This window comes from Gracilinanus agilis, chromosome 6 (assembly GCF_016433145.1).
Source record: "Gracilinanus agilis isolate LMUSP501 chromosome 6, AgileGrace, whole genome shotgun sequence".
NCBI classification, from domain to species: Eukaryota; Metazoa; Chordata; class Mammalia; order Didelphimorphia; family Didelphidae; genus Gracilinanus; species Gracilinanus agilis.
The window spans coordinates 151,025,215-151,049,465 of record NC_058135.1 but is presented as its reverse complement, the minus strand read 5'-3'; the positions used below and the strand labels follow the sequence as shown (position 1 = coordinate 151,049,465).

General features: G+C 35.8%; 1 protein-coding gene across 1 annotated transcript in view; it reads right to left on the bottom strand.

Moving 5' to 3' along the window:
- Nucleotides 1-20,319, bottom strand: part of EPHA5 (EPH receptor A5) — a 464,007-nt gene extending 443,688 nt beyond the window's left edge. Inside the window, exon 1 of the mRNA XM_044681722.1 lies at nt 20,106-20,319. Within this exon, the coding sequence (XP_044537657.1) occupies nt 20,106-20,319 (214 nt within the window). The remainder of the gene's footprint in view (nt 1-20,105) is intronic.
- Between the last annotated feature and the right edge of the window lie 3,932 nt (nt 20,320-24,251).

The following is a 24,251-nucleotide window of genomic DNA, read 5'->3' as shown; positions in this document are numbered from 1 at the left end:
CCTGACTAATCTCTAGCTTTAGTCTAAGAGTCTCCTCAATAGCCAATATAAATTTAAAAAAACAAGAAAAAATTGGTCCCTTCTAGCCCACATATGTGAACTGATTAATTTACTATATTAATCAATGAGGACTTTTTTTCTGAACTTGAAGATATCTCAGGCAAATGTTTTCTTTGACATAAATATCAGGCTAATATCCAGCAATCATTCATTATTGAATATCAGCTGCCCATATGCATACATGTATATATAAGTTAAAAAGGAAGAATAGTCCCAAGTTATTATTTTCAGCATTTCTAATAAACTGCATGAAATTTAATTAAATAATTTATTGACTAAAGTTCATAGAGAAAATAATGGAGCTCTGACTAACATGTAATCAATCAAATTATTATGTGAAGTCTCAGAAGATTTACAAATTTTTAATTGTTCAGTCTGCCTACCTTCATGAGAGCTTTTCAGTACTTTGTAATAATTATTTTTTTCAAAGTTTGGATTATAAGGAAGAAAAAGATAACAGACATCATACTATAAAAAGGTTCAAAATTCAAAAATGTTCAGAATCTCTCTTGGTATTTCTGGTTGTTAACAAGCTCATGTCTTTTTACAATACCTTCCATTAAAAAATACATTTAAAACATGTCAATTCCATATTGGCATTATATAAATTAATCTGGAAGAAAGAAAATCATTCATTTCTTAGCTATTAAACATCAAAGGAAGCACAGTAGAAAAATAGGGCGATGGTATTTGACAGTTTTTTTTTCCTAGATATCACTGTGGGAAAATCCCACATGTAATTTGATGACTAAAATTCTCCAAGTTAGAATGATTTTCTGTCCCTGTTTGCCTTTAACTGTTCCAATTTGGAAAACAGAAAAATGAAGAAGTATTTTTCTAGGCATATATATGTGTCTGTATATAAATGGGTTATTAGAAATATAATTAGACAATAACATTATATATAGCACACATGTTCATGTTTACATATAATTTATGTATAGGTAGCTTCTGGTATTTAATACTACAAGAGGCTAGACAAATATTTTGATTAAATTTAATTTTTTAAATTTAATCTTTTGACTAAATAATCATTTGATGTATTATTCATTTATAGAATGTATATGCATGAATACCTAATGTAAGATGTTGTGGGATTATGTATATATGCATATTTGATATGTTGTATCACATTATTTTATAATCATGCTATATCATATGTTTTATGTCATGCAATATTATTATTTAAAGTAAATGCCCAATTTTTAATTCCCTCTCCTCTAGGAGTAAAAGTTTTAACTATTAGATAGGAACTGTCAAAAGTAGTGAGCCTCTATTAACAATGTGTGTCAAACATTGGGAATAATTCCCCCATTTCCATATCTAAGATAAGTTTTGCTGATACAACTCTCTTTGCTGATAGTCTTACATGTATGAGATCTTCACAATCAAGACCTTTAAAGAACACCAAAGGCTCATTTTATCTCATAGCTTTTTTTAATTAATTAATTTCTTTGTTACATCAACATACCTAATGAACTCCATCCCTCCCCTACCCTCATTAGAGAAGGTATTATTTGACCAAAAAAAATTGTATATATAAAACTAGGTCTCACTTCTTTCTATTTATCAGTTCTTTTTCTGAAGGTGGACACGCAAATCATTTTTCAATCTGTTGCTTTATATAATGTTCTCTCAATTCTGCTCATTTCACTCTTCATAATTTCATGTAAGCCTTTATATATTTTCCAATTTTTAAACTGTTCATCATTTCTTACAGCACAATAGTGTTCTATCACAATTTTATGCCACTACTAGTTTTAAGGGACTTAAGAAATCATTTTGTCCAACTTATCCCTTGGGAAAAAAATCCTCTATGACATGTTGACATGGGATTCAGTGTGAAAAGTTTCTTCTTTAAGGGCAATGTCTTCTACATCATTTTAGGGAACACTAATTATTCCTTTTTTTTCTTAACCCCTTTGAAATCTAACATATTGTGTGTGAAACTATGCTTATTTTTCCTTTCCTTCCCTATCATCAATTGAAAGATGAAATGGTCTAATTCATACAATGTTACCATCATTTCCCCACTAGATATCATTTCTTTCTTATTGATGAGAATCAAATCCAGAACAAAATTTCCAATTGACTCCTTTACATTTTGGAGGATATAACTGTCACCGAAGAAAATCTATTAATGTGTATGATCATTCACTCTTCCACTTTGAACAAAGAGTTTCTGTAAATATCCAGACATCTGAAGTCCCCCCATAACCAGTATATTTTCCTTTTTTTTTAAACCCTTACCTTCCACCTTGGAGTCAATACTGTATATTGGCTCCAAGGCAGAAGAGTGGTAAGGGTAGGCAATGGGGGTCAAGTGACTTGCCCAGGGTCACACAGCTGGGAAGTGTCTGAGGCCAGATTTGAACCTAGGACCTCCCGTCTCTAGGCCTGGCTCTCAATCCACTGAGCTACCTAGCTGCCCCCCAGTATATTTGCCTTTTGAGCAATTTCCTGTTCTTATTACCTATGCTGAAAAAATTTCTCTTACTGGCCATAAAAGAATAAATAAAGTCTAACTAAAAGTAGAGATTAGTATTTAAAATTGATAGTCCCATTCTGGGTTAAGATGGTGGCAGAGTAGAGGCACGGCAACTTTCCTTACCAACATATAGAGTATATCCAGAGGACAAGAAAACAAAATCCAGATGAAAAAAGGGACCCCACAATAGGGCGCAGTATGAAAGGTACGTGAGATTTGGGCACTTCCACACTATAAGGGGGAGGGGAATAGCTCCCATTAAAACTGGAGCAGATCAACCCTGCCCTACCCCACCCACAGTACCAGAGTCAGAGGCTGAGCTCCAGAGTTAGAGCAAGGGGAGTGGGCACAAAATCTAGCCCCTAGGCAGCTAGCTGGCACTACTAGGGGCTTGCCCCTGAGAGCAGCAGGACCTAGGATCCCAGGTGGCTAGAGAACTCGGACCTTGGACACGGGAGTGGGGCTGAGAGAGGCAGCAGCAGTGCTCAGTGCACTAAGACTCGGGAAAATCTCAGGTGGAGGAGCAAGCTTGGGCCAAGTTCCAGGTTCTGGGCAGTTGGTTAGGACCACAGGGGCTTAACCTTGAAAACAGCTAGACCAGGGACCCCAAGAGACAGGAAAACTAAGACTTTGGAGATTGGAGTGGGGCTGAGAAAGGCAGCAGCAGTGCCCAGGGAGCTGAGACTCTGTGGAGAATCTAAGGTGGAGGAGCAAGTTTGGGCCAAGTCCCAAGCTCTGGACAGCTGGCTAGGAACAAGGTGGCTCAACTTTGAAAACAGCTAGACCAGAGACCCTGGGAGGGTCCCCAGAGAATCCAGGAGACTCACAAAGTAGCCTCAAGCAAAAAACTGCACCCTAACTCCATACAAAGAGAATCAAATTGCCTTAGCCTTCTGGCAGATAAAACATAATGATTACAATCAAGGCCAATCAAGAAATAAATGAGAAGACCAAGAAAAAAAAAACAAACACTTGATAAATTCTGCACAGAAAAAAAAAAGAAAACAGAGGACAAACAATTAAAGACATCCAAACCTTCCCAAAAAATGAAAATGGGTCACAAGATCTTGAAGAGTTCAGATCTGAGATTATGAGAAAGATGGAAGAGGTCTGGCAAGAAAATAACAGTTTAAAAGGCAGAATTTCCCAATTGAAAAGTGAGGATCAGAAATCAAATGAATTGATAAGCAAACTGAAGACCAGAAATGACCAGCTAGAAGCGTTGAAGAACCAGATAGACCAGAATGAAAAGGAAAACCAGTCTCTAAAGGCTAGAATTGGGCAATTATAAGCCAATGATCTCTCAAGACAGCAAGAACAAATAAAGCAAAGTCAAAAGACTGATAAAATAGAAGGAAACCTGAAATACCTCACTGAGAAACTGACAGATCAAGAAAACAGGTCTAGAAGAGACAATTTGAGAATCATTGTTCTTCCTGAAAAAACAGAAATTAATAGAAATTTGGACTCCATACTAAAAGAAATTATTCAGCAAAACTGCCCTGAAGTTCTACAACAGGGCAATATAGACATTGAAAGGATCCTTAGATCACCCTCTACACTAGACCCTGAAAAGACAACCCCCCAAAATATAACACCCAAATTCAAGAGGTTCCAAGTAAAAGAAAAAATATTACAAGAAGCCTGAAAAAGACAATTCAGATATCAAGGGGCACCAAGCAGGATCACACAGGACCTGGCAGCCTCCAAACTAAAAGACCACAAGGCTTGGAATATGATATTCAGAAAGGCAAGAGAACTGGGTCTACAACTATGGATCTCCTTCTCATCAAAACTGACTATATACTTCCAGGGGAAAGGATGGGCATTCAACAAGATAGAAGATTTCCAAGTATTTGCACAGAAAAGACCAGGACTGAATGGAAAGTTTGCTATCAAACCACAACAACCAAGAGAAACATGAAAAGGTAAATAAGAAACAGAGGGGAAAGAAAGAAAATTCTTATTCTTAAATGTATCCCTTCAAGGGCTTTAATAAGATAAAATTATTTGTATTCCTTTATGGAGAAATGTTACGTGTAATTTTCAAAAACCATATTCACTATTATAGTAATTAGAAGAATTATTTATAGGGAGAGGTTGGAGCACTAAATGGTCTAAGATGAGATGGGGTTGGGAAAAAGGAGGGAGGGTGAATAGAGGATGGGAAGGGGAGGGATCAATACTATTATAAAAAGGAGAGGAAGAGAGCATTAAGAGGTAATATATAAACCTTACAGTGGAATTAACCCTGAGAGGGAAGAGTAGCTATATCCATTGGGATATAGAATTCTATCTAACCCTACTGAGAAAGTCAGAAGGGATAAACCAAGGGGAGCAGGGGAGTGGGGAGGTCAAAAAAGGGAGGGGAGGAGATGAGGGAGGGAATTCATTAGGCCTTAAAAAATAAAAAGAGGGGAATGATAAGGGATGGGGTGGAAAGGGAAGCAAATCAAGGGAGGAGACAAGAGGGACTGGTCTAAAACAAACCACTGGTTTAAAAGGAAATAGCATAAGAAGGAGGGGTAGAACTAGGAGAGGATACCAAAATGTTGGGGAATACACAACTGATAATTAAAACTCAGTATGTGAATGGGATGAACTCACCCACAAAACAGAAGCAAATAGCAGAGTGGATTAGAAACCAAAATCCTACCATACCTTGTCTACAGGAAACATATATGAGGTGGGTGGACATACACAGGTTTAAGGTAAAGGGCTGGAGCAAAATCTTTTGGGCTTCAAATGAGAAAAAGAAGGCAAGAGTGATGATCATGAACTCTGAAAGAGCCAAAGTAAAAATAGATTTGGTTAAAAGAGATAAGGAAAGTAATTACATCCTGATAAAAGGCAGTATAGACAATGAGGAAATAACAGTACTCAACATGTATGCACCAAACGGTATAGCATCCAAATTCCTAAAGGAGAAACTGGCAGTGCTCAAGAAGGAAATAGATAATAAAACCATACTAGTGGGAGATCTAAATATTCCTCTTTCAGATTTAGATAAATCAAATCAAAAAATAAATAAGAAAGAGATAAGAGAGGAAAATGAAGTCCTAGAAAAATTAGATTTAATAGATTTTTGGAGAAAAATAAATAGGGACAAAAAGGAATAGACCTTCTTTTCAGCTGCACATGGTACATTCACAAAGATTGACCATGCATAGAAACATTGCAAACAAATGCAAAAGAGCAGAAATAATAAATGTAACCTTCTCAGATCATAATGCAATAAAAACAATAATTAGTAAGAGCACATAGACAGGAAAATCAAAAACTAATTGGAAATTAAATAATATGATTCTCCGAAACCAGTTAGTCAAAGAATAAATCATAAAAGCAATCAATAATTTCATTGAAGAGAATGACAATGATGAAACATCCTACCAAACTCTGTGGAATGCAGCTAAGGCAGTACTCAGGAAGAAATTTATATCCTTGAATGCTTATATTAACAAATTAGAGAAGGCAAAGATCAATGAACTGGGCATACAACTTAAAAAACTAGAAAGGGAACAAATTAAAAATCCCCAACTGAAAACAAATTGGAGATTATAAAAATTATAGGAGAAATCAATAAAATTGAAAGTAAAAGAACTATTAAATTAATAAATAAGACTAGAAGCTGGTACTTTGAAAAAACAAATAAAATAGACAAAGTACTGGTCAATCTAATTAAGAAAAGGAAAGAAGAAAACCAAATCATCAGTATTAAAGTTGAAAAGGGAGATCTCACCTCTAATAAAGAGGAAATCAAGGCAATCATTAAAAACTATTTTGTGCAATTATATGGCAATAAATATAGCAATCTAGGTTAGATGGATGAATATCTACAAAAATATAAATTGCCTAGATTAACAGTAGAAGAAATAGAATGCTTAAATAATCCCATATCAGAAAAAGAAATTGAACAAGCCATCAAAGAACTCCCTAAAAAAAACCCCAGGACCAGATGGATTCACCAGTGAATTCTATTAAACCTTTAAAGAACAACTAATTCCAATACCATACAAACTATTTGACATAATAAGTAAAGAAAGAGTTCTACCAAACTTCTTTTATGACAAAAATATGGTACTGATCCCAATGCCAGGTAGATGAAAAACAGAGAAAGAAAACTACAGACCAATTTCCTTAATGAATATAGATGCAAAAATCTTAAACAGAATAGTAACAAAGAGACTCCAGCAAGTGATCAGGAGGGTTATTCATTACTATCAGGTGGGATTATACCAGGAATGCAAATATGGTTCAACATCAGGAAAACCATTCTCATAATTGACCACATCAGTAAGCAAATCAACAAAAACGACATGATTATCTCAATAGATGCTGAAAAAGCCTTTGATAAAATACAGCATCCATTCCTATTGAAAACACTAGAAAGTATAGGAATAGAAGGACCTTTCCTAAAAATAATAAACAGCATATACCTAAAACTATCAACAAGCATCATTTGCAATGGGGATAAATCAGAATCCTTCCCAATAAGATCAGGTGTGAAACAAGGAGGCCCACTATCACCTGTATTATTTAACATTGTACTAGAAACACTAGCAGTAACAATTAGGAAAGAAAAATAAATTGAAGGTATTAAAATAGGCAATGAGGAAGGGGCAGCTGGGTAGCTCAGTGGAGTGAGAGTCAGGCCTAGAGACAGGAGGTCCTAGGTTCAAACCCGGCCTCAGCCACTTCCCAGCTGTGTGACCCTGGACAAGTCACTTGACACCCATTGCCCACCCTTGCCACTCTTCCACCTATGAGACAATACACCGAGGTTAAGGGTCTAAAAAAAAAGGTATTTCATCCTAAAATAGGCAATGAGGAGACTAAGCTATCACTCTTTGAAGATGATATGATAGTCTACTTAAAAAATCCTAGAGAATCAACTAAAAAGCTAATAAAAATGATCAACAACTTTAGCAAAGTCGCAGGATACAAAGTAAATGCACATAAATCACTGGCATTTCTATATATCTCGAACACATCACAGTAGCAAGAGGTAGAAAGAGAAACACCATTTAAAATCACCTTACACAACATAAAATACTTAGGAATCTATCTACCAAAGCAAACACAGAAATTATATGAACACAACTACAAAACACTTTCCAAACAATTAAAACTAGATCTAAACAATTGGAAAAACATTGATTGCTCATGGGTAGGATGAGCTAACATAATAAAAATGAACATTCTACCCAAATTAATATACCTATTTAGCGCCATAACTATCAAACTACCAAAAAAAACCTTTTTTTACTAAATTAGAAAAAACTATAACAAAGTTCATTTGGAAGAACAAAACATCAAGAATATCAAAGGAAATAATGAAAAAAATGTGAAGGAAAGCGCCTTAGAAGTACCAGATATTAAACTATACTATAAAGCCGTGGTCATCAAAACGATATTGTACTGGCTAAGAGAGAGAAGGGAGGATCAGTCGAATAGACTTGGGGTAAGTGATGTCAGCAAGACAGTGTATGGTAATCCCAAAGAGCCTAACTTTTGGGACAAAAATCCACTACTTGACAAAAATTGTTGGGAAAATTGGAAAATAATATGGGAGAGATTAGGTTTAGATCACCATCTCAAACCCTACACCAAGATAAATTCAGAATGGATGAATGACTTGAATATAAAGAAGGAAACTATAAGAAAATTAGGTGAACATAGAATAGAATACCTCTCAGATATATGGGAAGATTTTAAAACCAAGCAAGAGTTAGAAAAAATTACAAAATTTAAAATAAATAATTTTGATTATATTAAATTAAAAGGGTTTCGTACAAACACAAACAATGCAACCAAAATCAGAACAGAAACAACAAACTGGGGAAAAAATCTTCATAACAAATTATGACAGAGGTCTAATTACTCAAATATACAAGGAGCTAAAAACAATTGTATAAAAAAATCAAGCCATTCCCCAATTGATTCATGGGCAAGGGACATGAATAGGCAATTTTCAGATAAAGAAATCAAAACTATCAATAAGCACATGAGAAAGAGTTCTAAATCTCTAATAATTAGAGAAATGCAAATCAAAACAACTCTGAGGTATCACCTCACACCTAGCAGATTGGCTAAAATATTAGCAGGGGAGAGTAATGAATGTTGGAGGGGATGTGGCAAAATTGGGACATTAATGCATTGCTGGTACTGATCCAACCATTCTGGATGGCAATTTGGAACTATGATCAAAGAACTCTAAAAGACTGCCTGCCCTTCGATCCAGCCACACCATTGCTGGGTTTGTACCCCAAAGAGATCATAGATAAACAGACTTGTACGAAAATATTCATAGCTGCACTTTTTGTGGTGGCAAAAAACTGGAAAATGAAGGGATGCCCTTCAATTGGGGAATGGCTAAACAAATTGTGTTATATGTTGGTGATGGAATACTTTTGTATTCAAAGGAATAATAAACTGGAAGAATTCCATTTAAACTGGAAAGACCTCCAGGAATTGATGCAGAGTGAAAGGAGCAGAAGCAGGAGAATATTGTGTACAGAGACTGATACACTGGTAAAATTGAATGTAATGGACTTTTGTACTAGCAACAATACAATGGCCCAGGACAATTCTGAGGGATTTATGGAAAAGAACACTACCCACATTCAGAAGAAGAACTGCAAGAGTGGAAACAGAAGAAAAACAACTGCTTGAACACATGGGTTGATGCGGGCATGGTTTGGGATGTAGACACTAAATGACCACACCAATGTAACTATCAATAATATGTAAATACGTCTTGATTGATCACACATGTTAAAACCAGTGGAAATGTGAGTTGGATATGGGAGGTTGAAGGGGGGTGAACGGAAAAGTAAAAACAAGAATATTTTAAAGTTGGAAAATGTTTCTAAAAAAATAAAATATTAAAGAAATTTTAAAAAATAAAATAAAATTGATAGTCCCTAGGATACAGTTGGCACTTAATAAATGCATACTGGCTGACTTATAAGATTAAAAATAAATTGTGCCTGAATTATTCACCAGTAAATTTGTCAGTTTCAGTTTTATATATGTAAACTAAATATTAAAAAAATAACAACTCTGTATTTAGATCCTGAAACCTTGACCATGACAAATTACTTCAATTCTCTAAAATTCAGTTTCTTTATTTGTAAATTTAAGGATTGAAACTAGATAATCCCTTCCACATTTTACTTCCTGTTGTTCTAAGAAGGGTGACATTACAAGGGGCTGAAAAATAAATCCAGCCTCCTCTTCAAGTTCTCTAGGGATCAAATACACTGGAACAGCAAACAAGGCTTAAGTTCTTTTGAAAATATATATGAATTTGTCCATAAGACCATAAAAGTCTGAACATGTTCTCCTTGGTCAAAAAGTCAATCAGCAATTAGTGAAGTGCCTCCTATATGGCAGATGGACAACTATTTTTAAAAAGTTGTCCCTACCCTCAGAAGTTCATATGTTCTTAGGAGTTTCCTTTACTAATTTATTAAAATAACAAAAATGGACATAAGAACAAGCTAAGAAAAACCATTGATAACTTCTGTGTGACTGGGAAGACTGAATGAATTCTTCTGCAAATGCTCAAGAAAGATTTTGATGAAAGTAAAAACTCCTTTGGGGCTTATACTAGGGGACTGACTTTGTTATTATGTTGGTGTCAGTCCGGATATACCTGCAAAGTTTATCTTTCCACTCAACACGCATGCAACTACATCCTGGAATGAGGAGAGATGCAGCTAGTCATTGCGAATTAAATAAACCATCTGTCTTGGGGGAAAAAAAGAAAGAAAGAAAAAATAATTCAACTAACTACTCAGATTTTTGTTTGTGATTCATAAAAAACATGACTTTCATGAGAAAAAAATCTCCTTTTTAACCTCAATGATTAGAAGCTTTGATTTTGAACAAAAATAACCTAATCTATGCTGGACATGTTAAAGAGTAGTCTTGGTAGTCTATACCAAGACTCTGAATTCAGAATAAGAAACTAGACCTGAGACCTGGCACTACCTTTTATTACTTTTGCCAACTGGGGCAAGCTGCTTTAAATTTCTGAGTCATATTTTTCATAATTTTTAAAATGAAAGGCTGGACTAGATAATTTCTAAATCTCATGTAAAATATTATATATAGATACATATAATATGGAAGAATTTATATATTTATATGCGTGTATATATATATATATGTATATATATAAATAATATTTAAAGCCATCTCACCTGATTCATGGCTTCCCTGTTAGCCTTGAAAAAGCCACTTACTCTTTCTATATGTAGGTATAAACATGAAAATAACATTAATATAACATTTAGGTTTGCAAAGCACTTTACAAATATTATTTCATCAGATCATTGCAGAATCTTGTTTGTGTCATTACTATTTTCTCCTCATGCATTAGGAAACTGAGGCTGACAGTTAAGTAACCTGCCCAGCATCACAAAACTAGTGTCTAAGGAAAAATTAAAATAAAGTTCCTAAATCCAATACTGTAACTACTACCATCCACTTAACTGCCTTTCATCAAGGGTTTGGAGATGGAGATGGTAGCAAATTTTCATCAAAAACAAAGATGGCCCCAGAATAATCAGAGAATATTTAAAAGTATTTACTTAAGCTGCAGTATTGCTAAATTCTGGTTCATACCAATCAATTGTTTGATTATGGTCTAGTCCTTCTGGTACTTAAAATCAATTGCTCAAAATAAATAATTAGTCAAAGACAGGCTGAAACCAGGCAAAGAAATACTGAAAACAAACAAGTTTCCCAGAGAACTAAACTACTGGAGATAAATATTTAGGTGCTATCACAACTGCTAGAAAAATCTATGGCTGAGAAAAATATTTTCCTTTCTTTATAGCCTAGCATCTAAATTCTCAGTTGGTCAAATCAACAGAAAAAAAGGCATGGAATGAATAATTATGATAAGCTATTTTTAAAAGGATATGAGAAAAAAGTAAAATGTTTTTCCATAATTATATTAAATACCTTAGGGTATTGGGGGATTTGGGTGTAACTGGGGAAACTCAGACTCTGGCCTACTAGTTAAGAAGGTTTGTCTAGCCCTGCTCTACTAAGCAGATAATCTCAATACAGACATCAGTCTATTCAAGGGTTTAGTACATAACACACATCAGTGATGCAGGGAGATGTAGGTGCCCAGAGACAAGAGAGAGGGATGGAAAATATCTTATCATCCTTTAAGCCTCTCTCTCCTCTAACTACCATCAATTGACCTGAAGAGAAGAGACACCTCTGATTCTGGGCACTTAAGGCCTTTATCTTCCTCAGAACATCTCTTCTTCCTGATTCCAGGAACCTTTTTTCTTTCCCTCAAAGTCTTCTTTACCTTTCTTTTTCTCTTGCATCCCCAAATTCCTAAAGCAAAAAGATCAATTTGAAAATATGAAAATCAAAACAAAGCCTTCAACAAAAGACGGGTCAGTCATCCCAAGATAAGTACTTCCTAAATTCATACAGGAAAAAAATACAAAAAAAATAAAATTATGATAGTCCTTTTAACCTATAACAAGTCTTTCCAACAAAGATTGGTTGTAATTAAATGGTAAGTTGTAAGGCAATGAAAAAAATATTGGTTTTGTAGTCAGAAAACCCAGATTTGAATCCTATTTTAATACTGAAGAATGATAAAGATTTAGGCAATAGAGGTTAATTTTCTTGGCCAGGGTCATAGAGCTGGGAAGTATCTGAGATCAAATTTGAACTCAGGACCTACTATCTCTGGGTATGACTCTCTAACCACTGAGCAAACTAACTGATACAAGGTTAGTTATTTTTATTATCATTATCTAACAATTTTCATCAAAAGTACTTTATAAAGTAGCAAAAATACAATTATCTTCATTCTATATGGGAGAAAACTGATAGTTTTATCTCAGTAGTCTGTAGGAAACTGAACTGACTTTTTCAAGAGTAGCTAACATCTAAGCAAATAAACTTATCAGACTCTAAGTTCAATGATCTTCAACCTATACCAGATTATTTACTATTTGGTGCATGTCAGTACACTAAAACATGAAGCAACAGTCCTTCCTTCCTCATGCCAATAAGTTCTTAATCGCCCTACTTTATAAAATGTTTACTTTTTGTTATTTTTTTTGGAATATTGTAGCACTTGGGATCTACATTAGAAGTGTTACAAATTTAGATCTTTTAGAAAAGGAAAAAAAGAAAACTGGCAGCATCTAAATTTCCATAGGTTTCTCTTGGCAACAGTGGTTTAATAATTCCACAGACACACCATGGGGGAAAAAATCTAAAGTTTATTTGTTTTTCTTCTTCGATGCCTTAATGAAATCTGTCAACTAATCATATAAAAATACCTATGAGGTGCTGTGGAGAGAATGATGAATATGAAGCCAGGAAGACTTGAGTTCAAATCCTGCCACAGCCACTAACACACTTGTGTTACCCTGGACAAAATATTCAAACTCTCTCAGCCCATTTCCTCAAACATAAAAGTGGGACACTAATAACTAATAGCACTTAATTCCAAGAGTTGTGAGGGTGAAGTGAGATATTTGTAAAAGGCTTTTGAAACTTTAATGTATATAAATACTATCTCTAATTTGTTTTAAATATAGTAGAGATACATTATTTTAAAATATTTTATTGATGTTGTATTTTCTTTGTAGTTACTGGCCCAGAATCTGCTACCACAAAGTACCACCCCTCCAAAAAAAATTAAGCAAGCTGAGACCACAACTTCAATTTATGAAATAGATAACCTTGACTAGTCCTCTATCATTGTACTTCATTGTAAACTCAAAGAAATAACTTAGATAAAATTTTAGAATCCCAAGAAAAATATTACCTTATTCTTTAATGTTTCTTTAGGCCCACAATAACTGTAGAAGCTTCTTCCTCTTCACATTTTACTATCTATAGTTTGCATTTATACTATAACAATAATTTGATGGAATTAAAATTACTTAAATGGAAATTGCCTTATATCCTAAAACATAGAAAAGGAAGAATTATAGGATAAGAGACAATCATTTTTTTTAACCCTTGTACTTCGGTGTATTGTCTCATAGGTGGAAGAGTGGTAAGGGTGGGTAATGGGGGTCAAGTGACTTGCCCAGGGTCACACAGCTGGGAAGTGGCTGAGGCCGGGTTTGAACCGAGGACCTCCTGTCTCTAGGCCTGACTCTCACTCCACTGAGCTACCCAGCTGCCCCAAGAGATAATCATTTTACTGAATCTGGAAAGGATCTTGGGAGTCTTTAAGTCCAAACCCCTCATTTTACAAATGAGTAAGTTAAAAAACTGATATTGAATGACTTACTCATTGTTATTCAGGAAACTAAAAAAAAAAAAAAAGCAGAGCAAGAAGACACATTAATGCTGAACATGCCTTTTCTAACAGTAGTACCTGTCAGTTTACCTAATTGTATCTTGATTGGCAAAAAAACATTTCAATAAAATGAATTATGGAGGTAATAGACATAATAGAATTATAAAGAGCTCATCTAAGTTTCTGTTATGACTTTAACAGATGTTCCTGATTTCTCACAAAACATGTATTTCATTTACAACTTGGTATTAAATTGCTAGCATGGGAGTCATATCTTCATTATCTTACCTATTTTATCTATTTTGTTCATTTTAAAAGGTCTAAGCAACAGATTTTTATGGTTATAAAAAAACCAAAATAGTCAAAAAATTATAATTTAAAAATATAAGAACCCCACTAATATTTATTGGTTTTGAATATTTTAAGCCAAATAACAAAAAAATCACTTTCAAATTGAAATGTAGGTTCCTTTCATAAATGTAAGGACATTTTCCTTGTTCAAGACATTAAAGTAGATGGCAATTAACAAATGCTCAAATCAAAATAGTTTATGACCATTTAAAAGCATATGGAAATATATGTGATAGGTTAGAATGGCTCAAAGTTATTGGTCCAGTTTCCTGCTTTATAAAACTCCCTTATTGAGTTGACATGTAATTTCCTGCATATTTTAAATAGAATTATTTGTAAACTTCTATCTTTGAACAGAATGTAGTGAAATACCTGTACATATAAAGAATCTAAGGGTCCTATAATTCAGTTGGAATTGTTTCAAGCAATTATGAATTAGAGCTATTTTCCAAAAATCATTTATGTGATCACTAAGTATATTCATTATAGACCACTATAACTCCTTAGAAGGTATACTTAACTAATAACATAGATTCTGATAAAATATGTATTTAACCAGTAGAGCAGAACACTAGGAGACATTCCAGTTTATTAGATAAATATATACTCATCAGAAATATTAGAACAGCAAGAACCATTCTAGTCTCTGAGGTAACTATATATTTTGTGTCTACGTATTCCCTGAATCTACGTACTCATTCTTTAAAGAAATAGAAAAAAAATGAATAATAAGTCAATCTTTAGTTATTGATTCATTAGGGGAAAAAAGTTGGTGATTCAAACTTCAATTAAGACTCAACATGAAGTTTTTCATAATTTATAAATTCAGTATTGAAATTATCAGGTGTACAATTTAAAATTTTAAAGATATCTCTACCAAAACTGACTTAATGTGATTAGATGACTTTTCTAATTAAGATACAATCTTATTGGTAAGATAGGATGCACTAACTTGAACTTAAGGAAGCAGTTTAAGGTAGTGTATAAGAAAATCAATAATAATTTTGTGAGTTCCTTATCTGTTACACATTTCTTTCTCACAATAAACTTTGAAACCCATTTACCAAAAAATAAACAGCATTAATAATCATTTAAAAGGACATTTCTATTTTCATGTTGTTTAAAAAATCAAAGGCAAAATAATAAATTCCATTGAATCAAATTATGGTAATTTTGGAGGGATCATGCTAAAAGGACAATAAATATAACTATTGCTACATCTCTCTATAAATTTTTAAAAATCAGAATAAACTAAGGAAAAATCATCTCCTCAAAAGTAGTATCTAATATTTTAAACAAAATTATTTTAGTATTTTAAGTTGCAAATATGAACTAATTTCCATTGTTCTCTATATGGATTTTAAATAACAGAGAAAGCAGGAAAAACCAAACACTAATACTTTAATTCTAACAGATATTTTTTTTTGGAAGTAAGAAATATGTCCCTAATGTAAGCAGCATTTGTTCCACAAAATAATGATTTATCTATATATTACATCTTTTCTTTTGTAGCAGATGATTATATTAACACTGAAGAAATATTTTCCAAAGGAAAAATCTTCTTTTAAAAAAATCTTAGATTTTCCTTTTTCTACATAATTATGCTAAACATTAACTTATTAAATAAACATCTTGAAAGTAGTTTTCCTCTCTTGATACATATCAAGAAAAAAAAAGCTGTAACTTGATTCTTACTACTCCAGGAACTAGTTTCAAAATCAACCTACATCTCATTTTTAAGATTTATAAATGATAGGAAAACCCAAGAATGTTTCTTTCTCCTAGAGCTGAACACAGTTTCCATCCTATTACCACTCTGAAAGAACTACTTAAAACAAAGCATTGTCCAATTATAATAACTCCCACATGTCAAATTATTTTAGTTAAATATATTTGCCATATTTGGGATTTTTTTAGTTGAAGAAACATAGGCAAAAACATAAAACACACATAACAAAACTTTCTCCTCCCTTCCTTTCTGAAGAAATGGTTCATTATTTTCCCTCAATCAATTCAGGCTTTTATTCTCAGTTCCACCAAGAGACTCCCCCTACTCTTATCCACACATTTTTTTCTTAAATGTAGGAAAACCATTCAGAGACAAGAAACTGGACGTTTCTAAAACATACTGCTGATAACTGTCAGTAAGTAGTACAGAGGAACTTTACTGACTGTGGTTTCAATGAATTAAGCTTGATTCACTAGAGTGAAAGGCAGAGCTGTTCAAAAGTAATTGGCCATGAATCCCTGCTGTGAAAAGTACTTGTCAAATATTCCTTGTTTACAAATAAATGCCCAGACAGTAAATTAATTTAAAAAATAATAATAATTTAAGGGGTCAGTTATTGATTTTAAAGTCCATGTCCAGGATCCACACATCAGTGATCTTGCTCTCTTGCTTACTAAAAATACTAAAATATGCACGTTTTGGTTGAAAGAGCTAGTAAAAACTGTCCTTTGAACTGTTCTCTCCACCAATTACAGAGGACTCACTTTGTCAAATACACCTCTGAATTAATTTATTTTTTTCTTTAAGTTCCTATATCCTGTCAAGTAGTTCAAAGGTTCTTCTGTATAGTTCAATACAAGTAGGACAACTAAGTCAAAGAACAGGGCCTCTTACCATTCAGACCAAAGAATGCATGTCTTCTTTTACATGAATTTCTTCTGTCTTATTTTCCACAAGCCATAATATTGGAAAATTCAATTTGTACTGATCCCCAGATTCCAGATCTGTCTAGTGGCTCCCATTTAATTTTCCTTACCTTTCCTTATAAAAGTCCAACAATTAAATCACTAAAAACTAACTAGATCTTTGACTGAAAACTTATAAACTATTTTTGATTGGGATTGTAGCTTATTTTCTCATATAATAAGAACTATATATTACAAAGGTAGATTAATGCAACTAAGAAAACATATATTATATAGTGTATATTTGTGGTTTTATATGCATATATGTTTATAGAAACGCATTTACACATACATACCTCTTATAAGAGAGGGGAGATAGAGACAATAGAATTAACTCTAAGATCCTATATTCCTATGGTCCACTGGACCTATTTGTCCTTCCCAAAGCAACCCACCTGCTTCTCAATCTCTCATTACTATTACTATACTATTATTGCTGAATCTACATATGCTCTGGGGTCAAGGGGAAGAGGGGACAATTAGAGGGGAGAGTAGTGTCAGAATAGGTACATTATACAATTTTCAATTTTTTCACAATTAAAAGCAATGACAGGGAGAAGTGAGAGAGGAAAGAGAACAAATTTTAAAAGAAGTTCTCAAGTAAAAGTCTGTGACAGTACAAGAAAAGTCTGGGGAAAAAAATGAAAAACAGTACAGAATAGAGGTGAGATTAGCAAAAGAGATGAGCATTGGATCAACAATGTTAATGACTTCATTTCTATTTCTATTGTATTTTCTCTCTGCTGTGTTTTGTTATGCTCTACACCCAAGAGTTGGGATATAGACTATTTTAAGACCTTGGAAACATAGGTTAGCTATTTCCAAGAAGGCATACATTCTTTTTTCTCTTTCTTCTCTTGAATCTGAAAAATGTGCCTGCTTGCATCTCCTGTCTTTTTCTAGCTCTGAAAAGAGATCAGCAACTTGGGAGTAATCTATGGTAACAGACTTGATTATCTTATATTTTCAGTATGGTCAGTTCTATGAAGTTCTTAGAGTAAGAGCTGGTTTATCTGTTATATTCTACCATTCCCTGTTAAATTTCTTCTTTCTCTTTTCCTTCTTGAACTAAATAACCCTTTTTCAGATTCAATTCCATATGCTAGCCCTCCACATGAACGTTCTACACCCCCTTACCACACACACACACATGCACACAAGAAGATCTTTTCTTCTCAGTGCCCTCCTACCCCTTTTCAAGGCTACCACTAAAATATGGAGAAATGGACTTAAAACCAGGTTAACTCTCCTGGGTAGATTGTACTTAGAATGTTTTTTTGGGGGGATCTCCATACTTTGGCTATCTAACCATGAGGACAAACCATCAGACCCTAATAGACTTCTCCTGACTTTCAACAAAAGAGATGCAACTTTGTTGGGGGTGGGTGGGGTGGGAAGTGGTAACTCTAGAAAGTTGTGATCAGTGACATACTTCTCTAGCTTATTCACATCATAAGATGAAATTCTTTTTTTTTTACTTCTCTGCTTATTCTAATCCTTGGCAATGGGGTATCTTAAATGAATTCCCCCAGTTAAGACATTTGGGAATTGGTATTTGGGATATTGGGGGAAAGAAAGGGAGATAGTTCATTTGGGGGAATGGGAGAAGGAAAAAATCAGTTTTGATTTATTGTATTTTTTTTAATTTTGGCACAGAATCTTGGAAAATTGATTCTGTATGAAAACAATTTAGTATCTACCCCAAGAGTGGAGACGCTAAACTTGCACACTAGAAGGTGGCCGATTACTATATCTTTTGGCCCCTGCCTCAGGAAAGACAGACTAAAAGGCACAAATGCTCATCTTCTTCCTTCGTCCCAAATCAAGGATACTAGTTAGAAGCTCATTCCTGATAGAGATCAATAAAACGGATAAAACAGCTTTTCTCCTCTCCGAAGGTAGCCGAATTTTCTATATCCTGCAGAAAGCCTAGTGTGTCACTGTGAACCTCAGTCTGTCAGTCAGTCTCTCTCTCTCTCTCTCTCTGTCTCTCTCTCTGTCTCTCTCTCTCTCTCTCTCTCTCTCTCTCTCTCTCTCTCTCTCTCTGTGTGTGTGTGTGTGTGTGTGTGTGTGTGTGTGTGTATGAAGAGAAAGACTAGAAGCCTGGCTGGGGAGCCAGAAGGTTGGCTGAAGAGAAGAGGCACAGAGAACTATCCGCTGTTTACCAGGGCCCCGTACAAGAAAGGAAGATACAGGTGCTGTTCTCACTCAACTCCCACCCCCCACCCCCCAGTCCACAGCACAGACGGCAAACAGTCCAGATAAACCTTTGCAGATCCAAAAAGAGAGAGAGAAAGTGTATTGGAGGAGGGAAGGAAATCAAGAGACTTCCAGTATCCGGAGCTGAGCTTTTCCCACTCCCTAAAGGCACTGAAAAACCCAGAGAGACATTCATTCACAGGCTCCAGCAGCAACTTCCTGGCAGAGACAGATCCCTCCTCCCCATCCCACACCCCAGCTTCTCCTCCACCCTTCGCGTCTTCTCCTCCCCTTCACCCGCCTCCTACTGCACGGCCGCCTTGGTGTAATTATTATAGTCATAAACAGATGGGCATCAACAGTGTGGAGAGCCTTCCCTCCAACACTTGTGCGCCTACCCCCCACCCCCAGAACAGCTCCCGCCACCAACCCTGAAATAGCACCTGGTGTCCACTTTCGCCCCAAGTAAAGGCACCCACTCACCCCCAGATAACGGTTTCTAGCTCTCAGGATTAAAATGCTGTCACCCTACCAGCCGCTCTCTTTCCGCGACCCACTACAATCACCTCCTCTCTCATTCTCCCTAGAAACCCAACATCTCAGCTCAGAATCCTGTAAATAAACCATTTCCTTGTACTCCTTCACCCCCACCCCCAATAACTTAGCGGATCCCAAATGGACCTGCACCTTGCCCTCCATGAGCACCTCTTCGCAATAGCCCCCAGGGAATGAAGAATCATAAACCTAAAGAAGGTAGAAGAAAGGTCTCTGGGCTAATGGGAGGGAGGTCATGAGCAAGCTTAGGAAGAGCGAGTAGCACTCGGGACAGCTGTAGAGACAGTCCACCTCGCCCCATGGTCCCTTCCAGCCAATGACCAAGCTCAAGTGCATCCTCACCTCCATCCACCTCCTCTTCCCCTATAGCTCCCCATCGCACCTCCCCCCCAACACAGACACACACACACACACACACACACACACACACTGTCCATCTCCACCTCCACTGCTTACCTTCATTGCTCGGGCTGGCAAGAAGAGTCCGGAGTGCCGCACAGAGTAAGAGACAAGTCCAAAGCGGAGCTCGCCGGGGAGCAGAGCAGCACCCGGCCAAAGACACTGTGGTCGAGGAGGAGTTGCAATTCCCACCACCGCCTTGGCCAACCGCACCGCAGCCGCTGGAGAGACGCCGCCGCCGCCCCGCAGCCCGGGGCTCAGAGCCCCGCATCCTCTTGCCTCTTTCCTGAAGCTGCTACAACGCACAGCTCTCTTTTCTTTTGCCGCTGCTGTTGCGGATACGATGAGAAACGCAGATCCTTTTTCTCCAATTCTTTCTCGCTTCCCTTTTCCTTAGGGCTTTCACTTCCTTTGAAGCAATAATAGTCTCTAACCACCGGTGATGGCTGAAGTTTACTCCCTCCCTCTTAAATAAAATAAGTAATTTAAAAAAAAAGAGCAATAACAGTTACTATTATGGTACTAGTCTTGCGCTTTAAGGCTGCCGATCAGATCCCAGGTTCTCTCCTTGACTTACACTTTTGGATTAAAAAAAAAAAAGATAACACTGATAATGTCACTAGGGAAAACCAGAAACTCCTTTTTCAGTTTCTAAGACTGAAATGCTGTTGGATTACGGGAAATAACACTTATCTCAAGACCGGACGAAAGCAGCAATTTTAAAAAAAGGAAAGAAAAGAAAAGAGAAAGAAAGGGAGGGGAGATGGAGATGGGGATGGAAGGAGAGGCGAGAAAGGTGGGATAGGAGTGGGAGGGAATATAGGAGAGAGGTGAGAAAGGAAAATGAGCCAGTGATCCTAAGGAGGTTGGAAGAAGGAAATAGCTGTGGGCTGGGAGCTGAAGAGGGGGAGGAACTGACTGAGGGAAAGAAGTAGGAGATTGCAGCTGCAGCTGGCTGCTGCTGCCTCTGTTCTGGTTGCGGTTCTTGCCTCTTAGCGGAGGAGAAGGAGGCAGTCAGTAAGACTATGTGCTGCCTGGGAAGGGAGTCTGAGTCTGCTCTGCCACGAACAGCTACTGCTGTCTGGAACTGGATCTCTTCTGCCTCCTTCCTCCCTTCGCTCTCTCCCTCCCGCTCTCTCTCTCTTTTCCCCCTCCTCTTCCCAGCTCTCCCGCCCTCTCCTGCTTTCGCTCTCTCCTGTGAGTCTCTACTGTACGTGTGAGTAGTCTACGAAGTCACACACACACACACACACACACACACACACACACACACACACACACACCCCACACACATGCACGCACGCACGCACACACGGATGGGAGTAATCGAGACGCAGCAGAGAGAAGTGTTGCCTAGCTGAATCCGAGAGAGGTGCTTTTCCCTCCCCTGATGCCCCAGAGGAAGAAACCTCTTGGCAGTGCCAGCTAAGACCTGGGATCCCTTGAGGCAGACGGGAATTCTGCTTTCGCCATGCACAGAGCCCTAGAGACACAGGGTTCATTGATCTGGCACACTGCCGGTTGCCCACCACCATCTCCTTGTAACGAACAACCTTGTAATCCATACAATCACATGCACTGGTAGAGAGTCAGTGGTTAGTTTCTGACTTCCCATATTTCTCCCTGAATCTGACCCTTTCTATTATCCCATTATTTCAGAGGCTGGGATGGGATGATTACATGAAATTACTTTGAAAATGTGGAATATCAAAATAGACAGGTGGTGTCTGTATTTGAATTTCCAGGAAGAGAATAGATTTGTTTTTATTTAGATTTGCATCCAGTGTGATGTGGATGGATTAGTTATGATTTAGGATTAATGATTCTTTTAAAAATAACATTTTTAGTATTTTTATATTAAACTAAAACTATCAGAAATGGATTTTGCTCACATAAATTTAAGCCAAATAATTTGAAATTTTCAAATTTCAGGATTTTCACTTGACTATGCTTTAGTCCACAGGGAGGGGTTTAAAAATGTATTAAAAAGAGAGCTTAAAGTTACTTTCTCCCTCTGCTTCTCATCCCCTGTATCCACTTTTCCCTTGTCTCATTCATAGTCACAAAGAGCCATCTCTGAAGGAGAGTTTTAGTAGAATAGAATAGAAAAAAAAGGTGGCAGATGAGACAGCAATAAAACTGTGATTTTAGAATAAAAGAAATCTCATTTTAATTTGATATATCATAACTATGAAGAGGGTTGGGATTTCATTTACAATTAAGAAAGGTTCAAATGCCCACCCACTTGTCACTTCTAGATTCCCCCTTTTTCTACACAAGTTTCCTACACTCAGCTATATATTAAATGGCATTTGTCTTTTATTTAGCAATGAAGAAGACAAAGAAGTATCAATGCCATTCTGAAAAGAGATGGAAATTCATCTTATTTTTTTAAAATGTTCTGACAGTTTTAAAGTCAAGAAACACCTTTTTTGTGTCTTTCTATTATAAGGTACCACAATTGGAGCAACCTGAGAGGAACAGTAGTGGACCAATTCTTTGTGTTGATAGATAAGATTCAAGACTAAAAGTTTTCCTTTATACTGACATAAGGAAGCCAGAAGACTTGAGTTTAAGATCTTCCCTCAGAAACTTTACTCTATATGACCAGAGACAAATCATTTAACATCTGTGAGTCTTAGGGTAACTCGAAGTGATCAGAAGTTATGAAGATAGATCATTGAGAAACTAAAGGTATTGGCATGTATGTGTACTATTATTTTAACTATAGTTAAAGATAGCTTTACAAAGCAGTCCTCTCAAACAAACCAGCAAACTACATGATGCAAACATGATTTACTCCCACCTTACTGCTGAATAAAGGAAACTCAGAGAAGGCTCTTGCCCAGTTGTATACCATTTAATTGTCAGAGATGGGTTCTCTAAATCTAGGTTCAGTCCTTTTACCAATGCAATTTAAGTCAGAAATAGGTTTAGAAGAATGGCATAGTCTTAGAAATATATAAGTCAAGATCTCGAATATAATGGAGATAGATTTTGATCATGTAACCATGGAAAAGTAATTTAATATTTCTAGATGTCAGCTTCTTCATTTATAAAATGAAGGAATCAGACTAACAAATCTCTGAAGTCTCTCTACTTTCTCTGATTTCTATTAATCGATATATATTTTTCCCTCTTTAAAAACCTTTGATAACTACCTATTGCCTAGTGTGCTAAAGTAATCCAGCTCAGTTATCAGAGAAATAACTATATGTTGAGAATGTTCTATGTTGGAGAAATATTTTGTTAATGTAATTGCAATCATGTCTAGATTTCAGGTTCTGTCCTCAAAGAAACATACAATTATCAATGGCATTGTCAAAAGAACAAAGACCAAGAGCCCCAGCTAAAGAAATGCATATAAATTGAACTAGAACTCAGTTAATAATGCCAAAATTGGGCATAAGAAATTCAGAAAATATCTGAGAGGAGGCCCAAAGTTTGATAGTTGAAGCTAGAGATAATGATTAATTATAAGAATTTTTGAGACTTGTGGGTGTTTTATTTTTTATCTGTTATTACATCCACTACTTTCTGTAGCTCTTTGCAATATTTACTTCATATTTACTTCTCTGTAAACATGTAAACTTTTTTCTCAAAGAAGAATTGAATCTCCTTTAAGGGTTTTGCTTACTTGTATCTCTTGCATTTGCACAATGCTTTGTACATGATAGATATTTAATAAATGTTCTTAAACTGAAGTGCAAAGAATATTAATTTAATCTTTTTATATGGAATTTAATAGCACTATATGAAAAATCCTACACTCTAGTCTAAAACAATTGACTTTGGAAGTTTAGAATTGAGGAGGTAGTTAGCATGGCTTAAAAAAAAAAAACATGGGGAAAAAGCATTGTGGAGATTTAAATGCGCAGTACAACTCAAAATGAAGCAGTTCCAGAAAAGGTAATGTGATCTTAGATTTCCCTGGGAAAGATCTGGAATGAAGGCATTATAGTCCCACTGCACTCCTTGCCTTACTCAGATCACATGTAGACTATCATGAACAATTTAGGGTGTCACATTTTAGGAATAACTGACACACTGGAATAGTTTCAGATAAGAGCAACTTGGATTGTGCAGCAGCTCTAAATCTTGCCATGTACAGATTACTAAAAGAACTGAAATATGTGGTAATGATAATCACCCTGGATGGTAGGTGTTATTAATGTAACAAGAAAAGATTTATAATGAATGAAA